At 45.9% G+C, this 13,983-nt stretch overlaps 1 protein-coding gene across 2 annotated transcripts in view; it reads left to right on the top strand.

Moving 5' to 3' along the window:
- Positions 1-13,983, top strand: part of notch3 (notch receptor 3) — a 360,298-nt gene that overhangs the window by 314,733 nt on the left and 31,582 nt on the right. For both annotated transcript variants that reach the window (XM_068021188.1, XM_068021187.1), the window contains 8 exons: positions 1,393-1,538; positions 2,079-2,192; positions 5,908-6,027; positions 6,167-6,319; positions 7,665-7,893; positions 10,348-10,549; positions 11,000-11,153; positions 12,511-12,695. In XM_068021188.1, coding sequence (XP_067877289.1) covers positions 1,393-1,538; positions 2,079-2,192; positions 5,908-6,027; positions 6,167-6,319; positions 7,665-7,893; positions 10,348-10,549; positions 11,000-11,153; positions 12,511-12,695 — 1,303 coding nt within the window. The remainder of the gene's footprint in view (positions 1-1,392; positions 1,539-2,078; positions 2,193-5,907; positions 6,028-6,166; positions 6,320-7,664; positions 7,894-10,347; positions 10,550-10,999; positions 11,154-12,510; positions 12,696-13,983) is intronic.

The following is a 13,983-nucleotide window of genomic DNA, read 5'->3' as shown; positions in this document are numbered from 1 at the left end:
TCAACTCTCCCTCCCTCCTCTCGAGCTCTCTTTCCCACTCCCTCCTCTCTTCCACTCCTCAGCGCTCTCTTTCCCTCAGCTCCTCTCCTCCCACTCTCCGCGCTCGATCTTTCCCACTCCCCCTCCCTCTCGCGCTTCTTTCCCACTCCCCCTCCCTCTCTGCGCTCTCTTTCCCACTCCCCCTCCCTCTCGCGCTCTCTTCTCTTCCCACTCCCCCTCCCTCTCGCGCTCTCTTTCCACTCCCCCTCCCTCTCTGCGCTCTCTTTCCCACTCCCCCTCCCTCTCGCGCTCTCTTTCCCACTCCCCCTCCCTCTCGCGCTCTCTTTCCCACTCCCCCTCCCCTCTCGCGCTCTCTTTCCCACTCCCCCTCCCTCTCGCTCTCTTTCCCACTCCCCTCCCTCTCGCGCTCTTTTCCCACTCCCCTCCCCTCTCTCGCGCTCTCTTTCCCACTCCCCCTCCCCTCTCGCGCTCTCTTTCCCACTCCCCCTCCCTCTCGCGCTCTCTTTCCTCACTCCCCCTCCCTCTCGCGCTCTCTTTCCCACTCCCCCTCCCTCTCGCGCTCTCTTTCCCACTCCCCCTCCTCTCTCGCGCTCTCTTTCCCACTCCCCCTCCCTCTCGCGCTCTCTTTCCCACTCCCCCTCCCTCTCGCGCTCTCTTTCCCACTCCCCCTCCCTCTCGCTGCTCTCTTTCCCACTCCCCCTCCCTCTCGCGCTCTCTTTCCCACTCCCCTCCCTCTCGCGCTCTCTTTCCCACTCCCCCTCCCTCTCTCGCGCTCTCTTTCCCACTCCCCCTCCCTCTCGCGCTCTCTTTCCCACTCCCCCTCCCTCTCGCGCTCTCTTTCCCACTCCCCCTCCCTCTCGCGCTCTCTTTCCCACTCCCCCCTCCCTCTCGCGCTCTCTTTCCCACTCCCCCTCCCTCTCCGCGCTCTCTTTCCCACTCCCCCCTCCCTCTCGCGCTCTCTTTCCCACTCCCCCTCCCTCTCGCGCTCTCTTTCCCACTCCCCCCTCCCTCTCGCGCTCTCTCTTTCCCACTCCCCCTCCCTCTCGCGCTTCTTTCTCCACTCCCCCTCCCTCTCGCGCTCTCTTTCCCACTCCCCCCTCCCTCTCGCGCTCTCTTTCCCACTCCCCCTCCCTCTCGCGCTCTCTTTCCCACTCCCCCTCCCTCTCGCGCTCTCTTTCCCACTCCCCCTCCCTCTCGCGCTCTCTTTCCCACTCCCCCTCCTCCTCTCGCGCTCTCTTTCCCACTCCCCCTCCCTCTCGCGCTCTCTTTGCTCCCTCTCCATCCCACCCCTTTTGGGTTCTTGAATTGGAAACCAACTGTTTTTCTTTCTTGCCTTCTGATTTTTCATTCTTTGACTGCTTTAAAATTCACATTCTAACAATTTAAATGTAGGTACAAGTGCGACTGTGAAGCAGGATGGACAGGAATGAACTGTGATATCGACAAGGATGAGTGTGACTCCAACCCCTGCCAGAACGGAGGGAGCTGTTCTGATCTGGTGAATGGCTACCTTTGTAAATGCAAAGAAGGCTTTCGAGGTATGTTCAAGATTGGCAAAATTATACGTAGGCTTCCCCCTGCACCAATATAACTTGGCAAATGAGGCGGCAAAGATCAGGGATCCTGATGGTTTCAATAGATATTTTAGGCTCCTGTCAGCTGAAATATAAATCAAATCCGACAGCACAGGAGAATGCCATTCAGCCCATTGCACCTCTGCTGGTTCTTTGAAAGAGCTATCCAATATAGTCCCACTCCCCTGCTCTTTCTCTATAGCCCTGAAAATTTCTCCTTCTCAAGTGTAAAATTGATTCATTTTTAAAAGTTACCATTGAATCTGCTTCCACGGCCATTTCAGGCAGTGCATTCCAGGTCGTTACTACTTGCTGCATAAAACAATTCATATCGTCCCTCTGTTTCTTTTGAATAAATTATATATGTGTTTGTGCGTGCACTTTGCACCACCTTCCTTAGCCAAATACCCCCAGCCCTGGATATTACCCATCCTTTACTGAGTTGCTTGCATGTTTCACAAGCTGCGGACTGATTGAAGGATGCAATTTTATTTCTTTACACAGGCCAGCACTGCCAAGTCAACATCAATGACTGTGCATCAAATCCTTGCTTAAACAAAGCAATCTGTGTGGATGGGATTGCCAGGTACACCTGCCAGTGTGAGCTGCCTTATATAGGTAAGAGTCCAACCTCTCGAGCACCTGATCGTTTCAGTAGTAACTGCAACAAAACCCAAGTTCTGAACCTGGTTTCTGCTTTTGCTTTTAATAGCACTTTTAAATATCCTCATTAATAAGCAGCTCAGAGACACGAAGGGTCATTTTGCAAGGTCCAGTTGCTCCATGCAGCCACGCATCTGAGATAGGGCTAGAACGCAGTCGGGGGTGAAGTGTTCTTGCACGTTAATGTTTTGCTTCAAGTCATACCGCTGGAATGCTCCCCATTAATTATTAATATGAGTCGCCCATTTGTTAGATTGCTTTGTAAATAGCATGAACAGTTTGAGAGTTATGTGCAAGTAAATGGCTTTGAGATCAAAGCAGCATTCTGGCTGTAAATGTGACAGAACTTGCCAACTTTGTGCTGAGTTTGGTTTGTCTTGCAACAGAGCGTGGGGTTGAATCGGCCTTTAAACCTAGCCGAGGAACAAGATAGCTTATTTCTTTCTGAAAAGGTCAATTACTGTAAGATGAGGAGACTTGTGTTCATGCTGGTTTATTTTGATGAATCCCTAGGAATCTCTGCAGATTTCAGTGTCTTATCGGGCAATTTAGAATCTTGCCTTTCCGATTTACTATTTAGAGTGAATCTGAGACCGTTTCTGGGACCTCAGATGACAGCACTTCCAGGCCAAGAGGAGGGGAACTCTGCTGATGTAATTTCCTGCCACTACAGTGCTTCAGGCGAAATGTTGTGGTCAGCAACTGCAGCTGTCACTGTTTGCTTCTGTAAATAAACCTGTCACATAGTTTTGAAGCTCACGAAAGGTGTCCATTGTGGCTCGTGTTGTCTGCTTCGGAGGTGATGTTGGACATGGTGGAATCCCATGTACTGTTCGTGAACAATAAGAGGGAGGGTTGTTGCCCGCAATGTGTTGCCCGCATGTGTTCCTTACCACGGTTATTCACATGGTTAAGTTTTGGATCATAAAAAGATGGTGGGCTTCTCTACCGAAACTGTCCTTTACGGTGAAAACAAGCGAAAGCACTGGGATCAAACCAAATCATAACTGTAAGCTGGGCCCCTTAAATAGAGGAATAGCTCAGGGGATGGAGGGGTGTGGTCCCAGATTGCACAATGCATCAGTTATACCAAGGCGTTGGAGAATGGAGTCATGGACCTGATGGTATGTGGATTTGCCTGGCCTTCCCCTCCCCTATTGACATTCAGGTGCAAGGAAAGGTTAATAGCAGCCAACCAGCATCCCTTCATGACCCTTAGTTTTTTTTTATCCATTTGTGGGATGTGGTCATCACTGGCCATCCCTAATTGCCCTTGAACTGAGTAGCTAGGCACTAGGGAGGACATTTTGAGAGTTAACCACATTGCTGTGGGTCTGGAGTCACATGTCGGCCATACCAGGTAAGGACAGCAGTTTTCCTTCCTTAAAAGGACATTCGTGAACCAGATGGGTTTTTACAACAATCGACGGTGATTTCATGGTCATCATTAGACTAGCTTTTAATTCCAGATTTATTAATTAAATTCAAATTTCGCCATCTGCTGTGGTGGGATTCGAACCCATATCCCAGCGCATTAGCCTGGTTCTCTAGATTACTATAATAAAAGCAAAATACTGCGGATGCTGGAAATCTGAAATAAAAACAAGAAATGCTGGAACCACTCAGCAGGTCTGGCAGCATCTGTGGAAAGAGAAGCAGAGTTAACGTTTCGGGTCAGTGACCCTTCATCGGAACTGACAAATATTAGAAAAGTCACAGGTTATAAGCAAGTGAGGTGGGGGTGGGGCAAGAGATAACAAAGGAGGTCTAGATTGGACCAGGCCACATAGCTGACCAAAAGGTCACGGAGCAAAGGCAGACAATATGTTAATGGTGTGTTGAAAGACAAAGCATTAGTACAGATTAGGTGTTAATACACTGAATATTGAACAGCAGCAAGTGCAAACCTGAAAAAAAACAGTGGGTAAGCAAACTGAACAAACTAAGATGAAATGAACTAAATGCAAAAAAAAAAAAATTGTAAAAAATGTGAAAAAGAATGTAAAAAAAAAAGGAAGAAAAAATAACTAAAAATGAAAGTAAAATGGGGGGCTGTCATGCTCTGAAATTATTGAACTCAATGTTCAGTGTATTTATTATCTCTAGATTACTAGTCCAGTGACATTACCACTACACCACCATGCCCCCTGAGGTGAGAAGTGGGAGAGGTTATGTGCTGGCTACCCAAGTGGCCATTGTTGATGCATATGGAGAGGCTGTTCTACCACTGGGAGTCCGATGTTTTTATTTTTTTAATTCATTCATGGGAGAGTATTCCACCACATTCCTGATTTGTGCCTTGTAGATGGTGGACAGGCTTTGGGGAGTCAGAAGGTGAGTTACTCGCTGCAGAATTCCCAGTCTCATGGTGGTGTAGTGGTAATGTCACTGGACTAGTAATCTAGAGATAATAAAAACACTGAACATTGAGTTCAATAATTTCAGAGCATGACGGCCCCCCATTTTACTTTCATTTTTAGTTATTTTTTTCTTCCTTTTTTTTTTACATTCTTTTTCACATTTTTTACAATTTTTTTTTTTGCATTTAGTTCATTTCATCTTAGTTTGTTCAGTTTGCTTACCCATACTCGGTCAAATGCTGCCTTGATTCAAGGGCAGTCACTGTCACCTCCCCTCTTGAGTTCAGCTCTTTAGTCCATGTTTGAACCAAGGCTGTAATGAGGTCAGGTGCTGAGTGGCCCTGTCGGAACCCAAACTGGGTATCACTGAGCAGGTTATTGTTAAGCAAGTGCTGCTTGATGGCACTGTTGATGACACCTTCCATCACTTTGCTGATGATTGAGAGTAGACTATGGGGCGGTAATTGGCCGGGTTGGACTTGTCCTGCTTTTTGAGTACAGGACATACCTGAGCAATTTTCCACATTGCCGGGTAGATGCCAGTGTTGTTGCTATACTGGAACAGCTTGGCTAAGGGTGCGGCAAGTTCTGGAGCACAGGTCTTCAGTAATATTCTGTCTTCTAATATTCACACACAGGTACTGTCCATTGGATAGTGATCAACAAGAGGAACTCTGGTTGACTTTTCCCCATCTTCCTTGCCCAGAGAAGCTGGGACTAGTTATAATACCCTTACTGATGCCTGGCTGAGATCGGCAAACTCAGCAGAGACTGGAAACTGAAGCAACAGTCTGCTCAATTGCTGGCAAATCAGTTTATTTGTCATTTTGAAAAGCATTGATTATTGTTTTGGTCTTGCCTTGTCCACAATGAATGAAGAAAATGTAAATTTTCAATGGATTCTTAGTATCCCAGCACAAAAGGAGGCTATTCGGCCCATTGTGCCGGTTCTTTGAAAGAGCTATCCAGTTAGTCTCGCACCTCCTGCTCTCTCCCTTGGCACTGCATTTTTTTCTCCTTCAAGTATTTATTAAGTTCCTTTTTAAAAGATACGATTGAATCTACTTCCACCACCCTTTCAGGCACAACAATTCGCTGCATAAAAATAAAAACTGCTCATCTCGGCCCTGGTTCTTTTTGTCAATTATCTTAAAATTCATGTATAAGAGAATTGGCTTCTGGGCACACCCTAGTCCCAGAGTGCCTTCCTCAGTAGAACTGAGGCAGTTTTAAGGAGCGAGTCCTATTAACGCGGCTGTTGTGTATCTCAATAATCCACGTGTGAAAATTTCTGCTCTTTGTGCCCGCAGGACCAAACTGTGAGAACGTGCTGGTTCCATGTTCCCCCAACACATGTAAGAATGGAGGCGTTTGCGACCACACTCCCGACTACAAGGATTTTGTGTGCACCTGTGCGGAGGGATGGCAAGGTAACAGGGCAGTGAAATCCCGCATGGTACAGGATTGTTAACTTAGCGTGGCGTTCCAGTAAACTGTGAACACTCACTGATGAATGGGGAATGATCGGTGTTTCTTATCGCTTTCTGTGTCTCTCTCTTACCCCCTCAGGACGGATCTGTCAAGTGGATGTTGATGAGTGTGCAACCAACCCATGCAGGAATCGAGGCTCTTGCACCAACACACTGGGAAACTACATATGTGTATGTCAACCGGGCTTCACAGGGCGTGACTGTGAAACGGACATCAATGACTGTACTCCAAGTAAGTATTTACTCGAGCTGCAGTAATAAGACTTTGATGTTTGGGACTAGTCACAGCAATCTAAAAGTTTTTAATGTTTGCATCTCAGGCATGAATTCAAGTTCCACCACAGCATGAGAAATTTAAATTCAGTTAATTAAATAAATCTGGAATAAAAAGCTAGTCTCAGTAATGGTGACCATGAAACTACCAGATTATCATAAAAACCTGTCTAGTTCAATGTCCTTTAGGGAAGGAAAACTGCCGTCCTTACCTGGTCTGGTCTGCATGTGACTCCAGCCCCAGCAATGTGGTTGACTCTCAACTGTCCTCTGAAAGGGCCCAGCAAGCCATTCAGTTATATTCAAGAAGGCAGCTCACTACCACCTTCGCAAGCGAAATTAGGGATGGGCAATAATTCCGGCCTTGCCAACGATGCCTGCATCGCATGAATGAATGAATAAATAAAGTCAATAAAGGAATTCCACGGCCTATAGCTGAGCCACATAATGCAGGAGAGAAATCAAGCTCAATCCCTAGATAAGATTCTCATCCCCGGGTTCAAATCTCTTCATGGTTTCGCTTCTCCCCATCTCTGTAACCTCCTCCAGCCCTACAAGAATCTCCAACTGTGACCTCTTGTGCATCCAGAAATTCATTTGCATCACCATTGGTGGACGTGTCTATCTAGGCTGCAAGGTCTTGATTAACCTCCCTATATCTCTCTGCCTCTTCATCCTCCTTTAAGACCCACCTTATAACCTATCTCTTTGATCAATCTTTTAGCCACCTGTCCAAGTATCTCCGTGTTTGGTTCAGTATTGATTTTTGTCTGGTTACACTTATGTGGAGCACCTTTGGACATTTCTCTACATTAAAGGCACCATATAAATGAAGGATGTTGTTGTTGTGAGTTCAAGTCCTATTCCAGAGACTTGACCATAATATCTAGGCTTACCACTCCAGTGCCACACTAAGTGAGAGCTGCACTGACTGTCTTCCCAATCAGACTTTAACCCAAAGCCCCATCTGCCCTCTTAAGTGAATGTTGAAAGATCCTACAGCATCAATTCGAAGAAGACCACGGGAGTTCTCCCTGATGTCTGAACCAATATTTATCTCTCAACCAACATCATGTAAAAAAAAAAGGATGATCTGGCTGTTTGTGGGATCTTGCTGTGCGCAAATTGGCTGCTGCATTTCCTATCTTACAACGCATCAAAATTACTCCATTGTTTGTAAAGTGTTTTGGGACCTCCTGAGACCATTAAAGGTGCTGTAGACGTTCAAGTTCTTTCATTCTTTATTGCTTCAACCCAAGTCTGCTATGAAGCGCCTGCATTAATTACTGCTTTCTGCTTCCCAGATCCCTGTCTGAATGGTGGTGCCTGCCTGGATGGAATCAACTCCTTCGTTTGTAACTGCCTGCCAGGCTTCACGGGCACCCGGTGCGCTGACGAGATCAACGAGTGCCAGAGCAACCCATGCCACAATGGGGGCACGTGCACGGATTATGTCAACAGTTACACCTGTACCTGTAAAGCTGGGTTTAATGGACTGCACTGTGAGAACAATATTCCAGACTGCACTGAGAGGTGAGTGAGATATGCCTGTCGTTTTTACTGGAACCACACGAGCATTTGGGCAGTCTCAACCCAGCAGCTACTAGGCATCAACACACTGCTCGTAATATGCCACAAGTTGGTATTAAATTGACAACCTCACCCAGAGGATGGCTGGTGTGGTGAAGTGGAAATTATCAGACTGCTTCTGAGGTTTGGGACGAACCTTATCATTGGGCAGAATAGACTTGCAGCTATAAAAGAAGAATTTGCATTTATATTGCGCCTTTCACAGCCCTCAGGCCGTCTCAAAGAGTTTAACAGCCAATGGAGTAAATTGAAGTATTGTAATGTGAGAAACGCAGCAGCCAATTTGTGCACAGCAAGATCCAAATAGTAATGTGATAATGACCAGATAATCTAGTGATGATGATTGAGGGATAAATATTGGCCAGGGCGCTGGGGAAGAACACGCCTGCTTTTCTTCAAAATAGTTGTCATGGGCTCTTTTACCTCCACCCGAGAGGGCAGGTGGGATGAGGGAGGGGGGGAGGCATTTGGTTCAAAGCTCGGATGAAAGATGGTACCTCATGCAGTGCAGCACTCCCTCAGCACCGTGCCAGCCTAGAGTTTGTGCTCAAGTCTCTGGAGTAGGATTTGAACCCACAGGCATCTTCTGACTCAGAAGTGAAAGTGAGTCCCACGGAGGCACAGCATAACCATGATGTACCTGACTTTGGATGACTACAAGTAGAATGTGTTCCAATCTCCAGCATCGGCGTCCCTTACTTTGTGCACAAAGTAAAGTGGACTTATCTGTGAAGGACCTCACTGACTCGTGGGCCATTTGAAAGCGTCCTCTTGAGAAGTTTGGTTTTACTGCACAGGAAATTAAGAACAGTATAGGGGCATTGCAAAGCGAGTGTCGGAGTAGCTACACTTGTATTTACAATTAAAATAAAAATTTCAATGATACAATTGAATCACACAGTTGAAGAAATGGGTCTTACTTGAAGTGATCTGTGAGATAGTTATCCGAGAAAAAGATCAAAGCTAGAGGCTGACGGTGGTTGGAAGTTCTGCTGCTCTGTTTGCTGGCTTCACTAGTAGCCATGCTGACTGAGAATGTTTGAGATCCACCTGTTCAGCAATAGATAATTGTAAATAAAAACTAAGTGCTGGAAATACCCTGCAGGTCTGGCAGCACCTGTGGAGAGAGAAACAGTTAATGTTTCAGCTCTGTGACCTTTCATCAGAACTCCTAGATAATTGTACACTGGCACCATGCCAGGACCTGCCGCAAAGTGATATGGGTGTCTCTTACAGTGGCTGTTAAGTGAATAATCCGCACTGCCTTGACCCTTTCAGCCAGTAGATGATTAGTAAGCACTCACTCCAAAATCAGGTCATGTGAATGGATTTCCATTTCTTAAAGGAAACTCCAAGTCCTACAACTTGTGTTTAGTGCACTCTCTAGTCCCCCAGTTAATGGGCTCCAGTTATTATTTCCCCTTTTCCCCCCTTCCCTTAGCCGATCCCCTGCAAACCTAAACTCGTGTTGGGGTGAATTTGCACAGATGCCGGCAGTCCTTCAGTTAGCTCGTGTGCCCATTGCCCAGCAGTGAATGTTACCAGGGCCACAGTGGCTCAGTTGGTAGCACTCTCATTCTGAGTCACAAGGTTGTGGGTTCAAGACCCACTGCAGAGACTTGAGCTGATAATCCAGGCTGACTCTTTAGGTACTGATGGGAGCTGCCCTGACAGAGTAGCGGTCTTTCAGATGAGAGGTTAAACCGAGGGCCCTGTCGGACTTCTTGGATAGACGTAAATCCCATGGTACTATTTGAAGAAGAGCGGGGAAGGGAAGTTCTTGGGCCAATATTTATCCCTCAACCGACATCTCATTATCTAGTAATTTACTTCATTGCTGTTTTTGGGTGCTTGCTGTGTGCAAATTGGCTGCCACGTTTCTGACATTGCAACAGTGACTATACTTCAAAGGTATCCCATTGGTTGTAACATCCTGAGGTAAAAGGTACTATAGAAATACAAGTCTTTCTTTCTTATTCTTGATATTAGCTATGCAAATATCACATCCCAACCTAATCCTGATGCCCCCACTGATGCTCTTTCTGGCAGGAGAGATCAACAAGAAACATTAAATAAATATAAAACGCATGGAACTGGGAAATTGCTCCATAACTGCAGCGCAGGTTCATTAAACGTGTCTTTCTCAGTCATGATACTGATGACCATCTACAATGCTGCACTGTTCTACTTATCAAATTAGTACACTTTAATATATGTTAGAGTTATTCTGGAATTGCTGGTGATTATGTGATAACTGCCAGCAGTTGGTTTACTGTGCCTGTAGCCTGGAGGCTGTGACTGAGACATTCTGGCAGAACCTCCACAGTGGAAAAACATGAATCAGGACAGAACTGCTTCAAAACAAAGGGTGAATGTTGATGTTACTCTTTCTTTTAGCTCCTGTTTCAATGGAGGGACCTGTTTAGATGGCATTAACTTGTACAGCTGTCACTGCCGCTCTGGTTTCACTGGTTCCAATTGCCAGTATGACATTGATGAGTGTGACTCGCAGCCTTGTCTGAATGGAGGGATGTGCGTCGATGGGCTGGAGTCCTTTAGGTGTACCTGTCCCCATGGGTACACAGGTGACCGGTGTCAGGTAAGGATATACTTATTGCTACATCCCTCTTGCCTTCCTCCCACTTTCTGTTTCGTGCTGGAGTACAATTCCATGGGTATCCTCCAATACCTCACCTATTAACCACGGTGTAACTGTACCCATTAACAACAGTCTGACTGCACCCATTAAACTGGGTTCTGAGTGTATCTGTATCCCTTGACACCTTTGCAAACTGTAGAACACCAGCTGTACTCTATGGGTGGAGATGACGAGTGTGGATTCTCCTTTGAGGTTGGGTGAAAGTGAACCTGGCTGATCTTTCTTGCCTATCTCTTGCCAGTTGGCTACAAAGTGGGGAATGCAGAGGCCCAAGAGTAGATCTGCATCGCTGTGTACTGCCACAGAGAGACGAGAGGAAAGGCTCAAACAGAGATACGGCTGAATAAAACTTCATGACTTTGATAGCAATCTGTTCCCTTCCCCTCTCAGATCACTACAGACTGGTGCAGCAAGTCCCCCTGCAAGAACGGCGGCCAGTGTCGACCAACAAGGACATCCTTTACCTGTGACTGCGCGAGCGGTTGGGCGGGGCGCTACTGCGACATCCCCAACGTGTCATGCGAAGTGGCTGCAGCACAGAGAGGTAGGAGCAATGAGAGCACTGGGAACCCTGCCATCTCCACAAGATCCCAGCTGAAGAAGGCTACTTCAGCCATCCCAGTTCATCTATCCAGAAGGAACCTACTTATACCCCGCATCACCACCACAGATCCAACTATTTCTTAAATGATTTTTTAGGTTTTTGTCTTCTCTACTCAACCCTGAAGTCAATTAGGAGTAGTGTTCCAATAAAAATATTCTGAGATTAGCAGAAATGGATAAGAAAAAGAAAAGAATGCTGATTGTAATTCTTTGTAACTCTGTATTTAGAAGGTGAGAAGTGTAAGAACAGTAGGATACCATGACAAAAACATTTATCAACAGCACCACACAAATCCTTAACCCTTCATCTTAATTCGTTGTCGCAGAACCTTCTGGGTTTACTACCCAGTTTATGCCTGTGTGTAAGTGATGCCCAAAGCTGGCTCTCCAACATGTCTTGCAACAACTCGTTCAGATTATGTAAGCATTACATTATCAACCTCCCACTAGAATCGACATAAAATACTGAGTGAATGAATTAACCCTTTTTTGCCAATTATCGAGGAAGAAATCATGCCACAAAATCATGAACTAACAATTGTTAAGCCTTAGAATCATAGTTTGCCGCACTTGAACATTGAGCACGCAAATAATGACTGGATTGACAAACTAAATGACAGCGGTTTCAGAAGCAGTTTAGTTATGTCATAACCAAGCAGTTATAACTGTTTGCTGATTATAAATTTACAGTTGAGAGTGTCTGAAATGGTTATAAATTGGTGGGTGAAATTTAGTATTAGTCGCCTTACACAGCTGACAAGCTTACCCATTTAGAAATGGTGTGTAGTTGACAAATTAATTTCAATATAGATAAATGCAAAGACGTTCCTGCGATGTGACATCCAGTGCAAGCAGGTTGGATGATGCATGAACAACCTTGAGAAGTGAAGCCAGGTAATTGACTGGCATGCAAATTGGAAATGTAATTCTTTGTAACTCTGTATTTAGAAGGTGAGAAGTGTAAGAACTGTAGGATACCATGACAAAAACATTTATCAACAGCACCACACCAATCCTTCACGGATGTTCTAGCATGGAGGGAGCTTCATTTTAATTGTGCTATACTGTGCCTGACCTGGGATTGCTTAATGCTGACATTGAATGCTAGCATTAAGCAACGCACCTTAATGTTAAAAGCAGCTCTGCTTTGTATCCTGAATCATGCTGCTTGCACCCAACTTCCTCTTGCGCCAGCTAAGAATCATGTAGATTTTGTGTTTTTAAAAAGGAGAGCAGACGTGAAAACAAATACTTTCTGTTTTTACGTTAAAATATGTTTTCATTGCTCTTTACAAAAGGAGTGGCTACAACTCAGCTTTGCCATCATGGAGGCTCATGTTTCGTCACTGGAAGCGCACATTACTGTGTCTGTCCCAAGAGTTACACAGGCAGCTACTGTGAGAATGAGGTTGACCAGTGTGCCTCCAACCCGTGTCACAATAGTGCCATCTGCAGGAGCTTCATCGGAGGCTACATGTGTGAGGTGAGGAGTGATGTTGGGCACAATGCTACATCTCAAAGGTTCATTCTTAAACGCTGCTAGTAAAGGGCCTACAAGCAGATGCTGCAAACTCCCTCATTTTTACTGGTGGGAGTTCTTGCTTTTTTTTTATTTTTAGAGATACAACACTGAAACAGGCTCTTCGGTCCACCGAGTCTGTGCCAACCATCAACCACCCATTTATACTAATCCTACATTAATCCCATATTCCTACCACATCCCCACCTGTCCCTATATTACCCTACCACCTACCTATACTAGGGGCAATTTATAATGGCCAATTTACCTATCAACCTGCAAGTCTTTGGCATGTGGGAGGAAACCGGAGCACCCGGAGGAAACCCACGCAGACACAGGGAGAACTTGCAAACTCCACACAGGCAGTACCTAGAATTGAACCCGGGTCGCTGGAGCTGTGAGGCTGCGGTGCTAACCGCTGTGCCGCTCTCTATTATTACCACAAAGTCCTTACAGTTTCAAGAAGAAACGAAATGTCGGAAATACACTGCAAATCTGTGTGGAAAGTTTCTTGCCTTTCGCTTGTTAGATGTTAATGGACCTGTTGTATTCCCAGCATTTTTGTGTACATTTCAGAACTTGCCATTTATTCCTTATTTCCATCTGTGCGATTTACTTTGCAATCTTTTGACTAATCTTTAAACAAGGCGGACAGCAATCTTTTCCAAGAGAGAAGTAGAATAGAGAGAGCTTCATTCTGAATCAAACAGTCCTCGACCTGACTAAGGACTGCTTGATTGGGCACTTGAGACAGAAATTATTCCATTCCCAGCTCTTGGCACCTATCACGTTGGGCAGAATGCTGTTACAAACATACAGAATGAGAGGCATGAAAGGACCAACTGGTCAATCTAGCCTGCCCCACACCATGATGGCTGCAGCATCATGACTAGAGGCTCCCTTCCTCCGTTGCTGCCCCCACATCCCCTCCCCCCAATTCCCCAGCACAGCTATGTAATCTCCTGGGAGAAGGAAAAACCCGGGACCAATGAGGGATAAAAAAAAAACTCTGGAAAATTCCTCTCCGACCCCCCCTCAGGCAATCGAAACTAGTCCAGGAGATCACACAAACCAAGTATTATCTATAAAGACACTCACCTTCTGTATGATGTAATCTCTGTCCCAGTGAGAAACCGGTCCAGCTCCCTCGTGTAGGCAGAGATTCAGCACCCACTACAACAGCTGGCAAAGCATGCCAGAAACTCACTGCTATCTGGGAAAAGAGAAAGTGCTTTACATCCAGACTTGTCCT

The sequence above is a fragment of the Heterodontus francisci genome, chromosome 43 (genome assembly GCF_036365525.1).
Source record: "Heterodontus francisci isolate sHetFra1 chromosome 43, sHetFra1.hap1, whole genome shotgun sequence".
Classification (NCBI taxonomy): domain Eukaryota; kingdom Metazoa; phylum Chordata; class Chondrichthyes; order Heterodontiformes; family Heterodontidae; genus Heterodontus; species Heterodontus francisci.
Note: the sequence above shows the minus strand (reverse complement) of the source record. Positions and strands in the feature narration are given on the sequence as shown.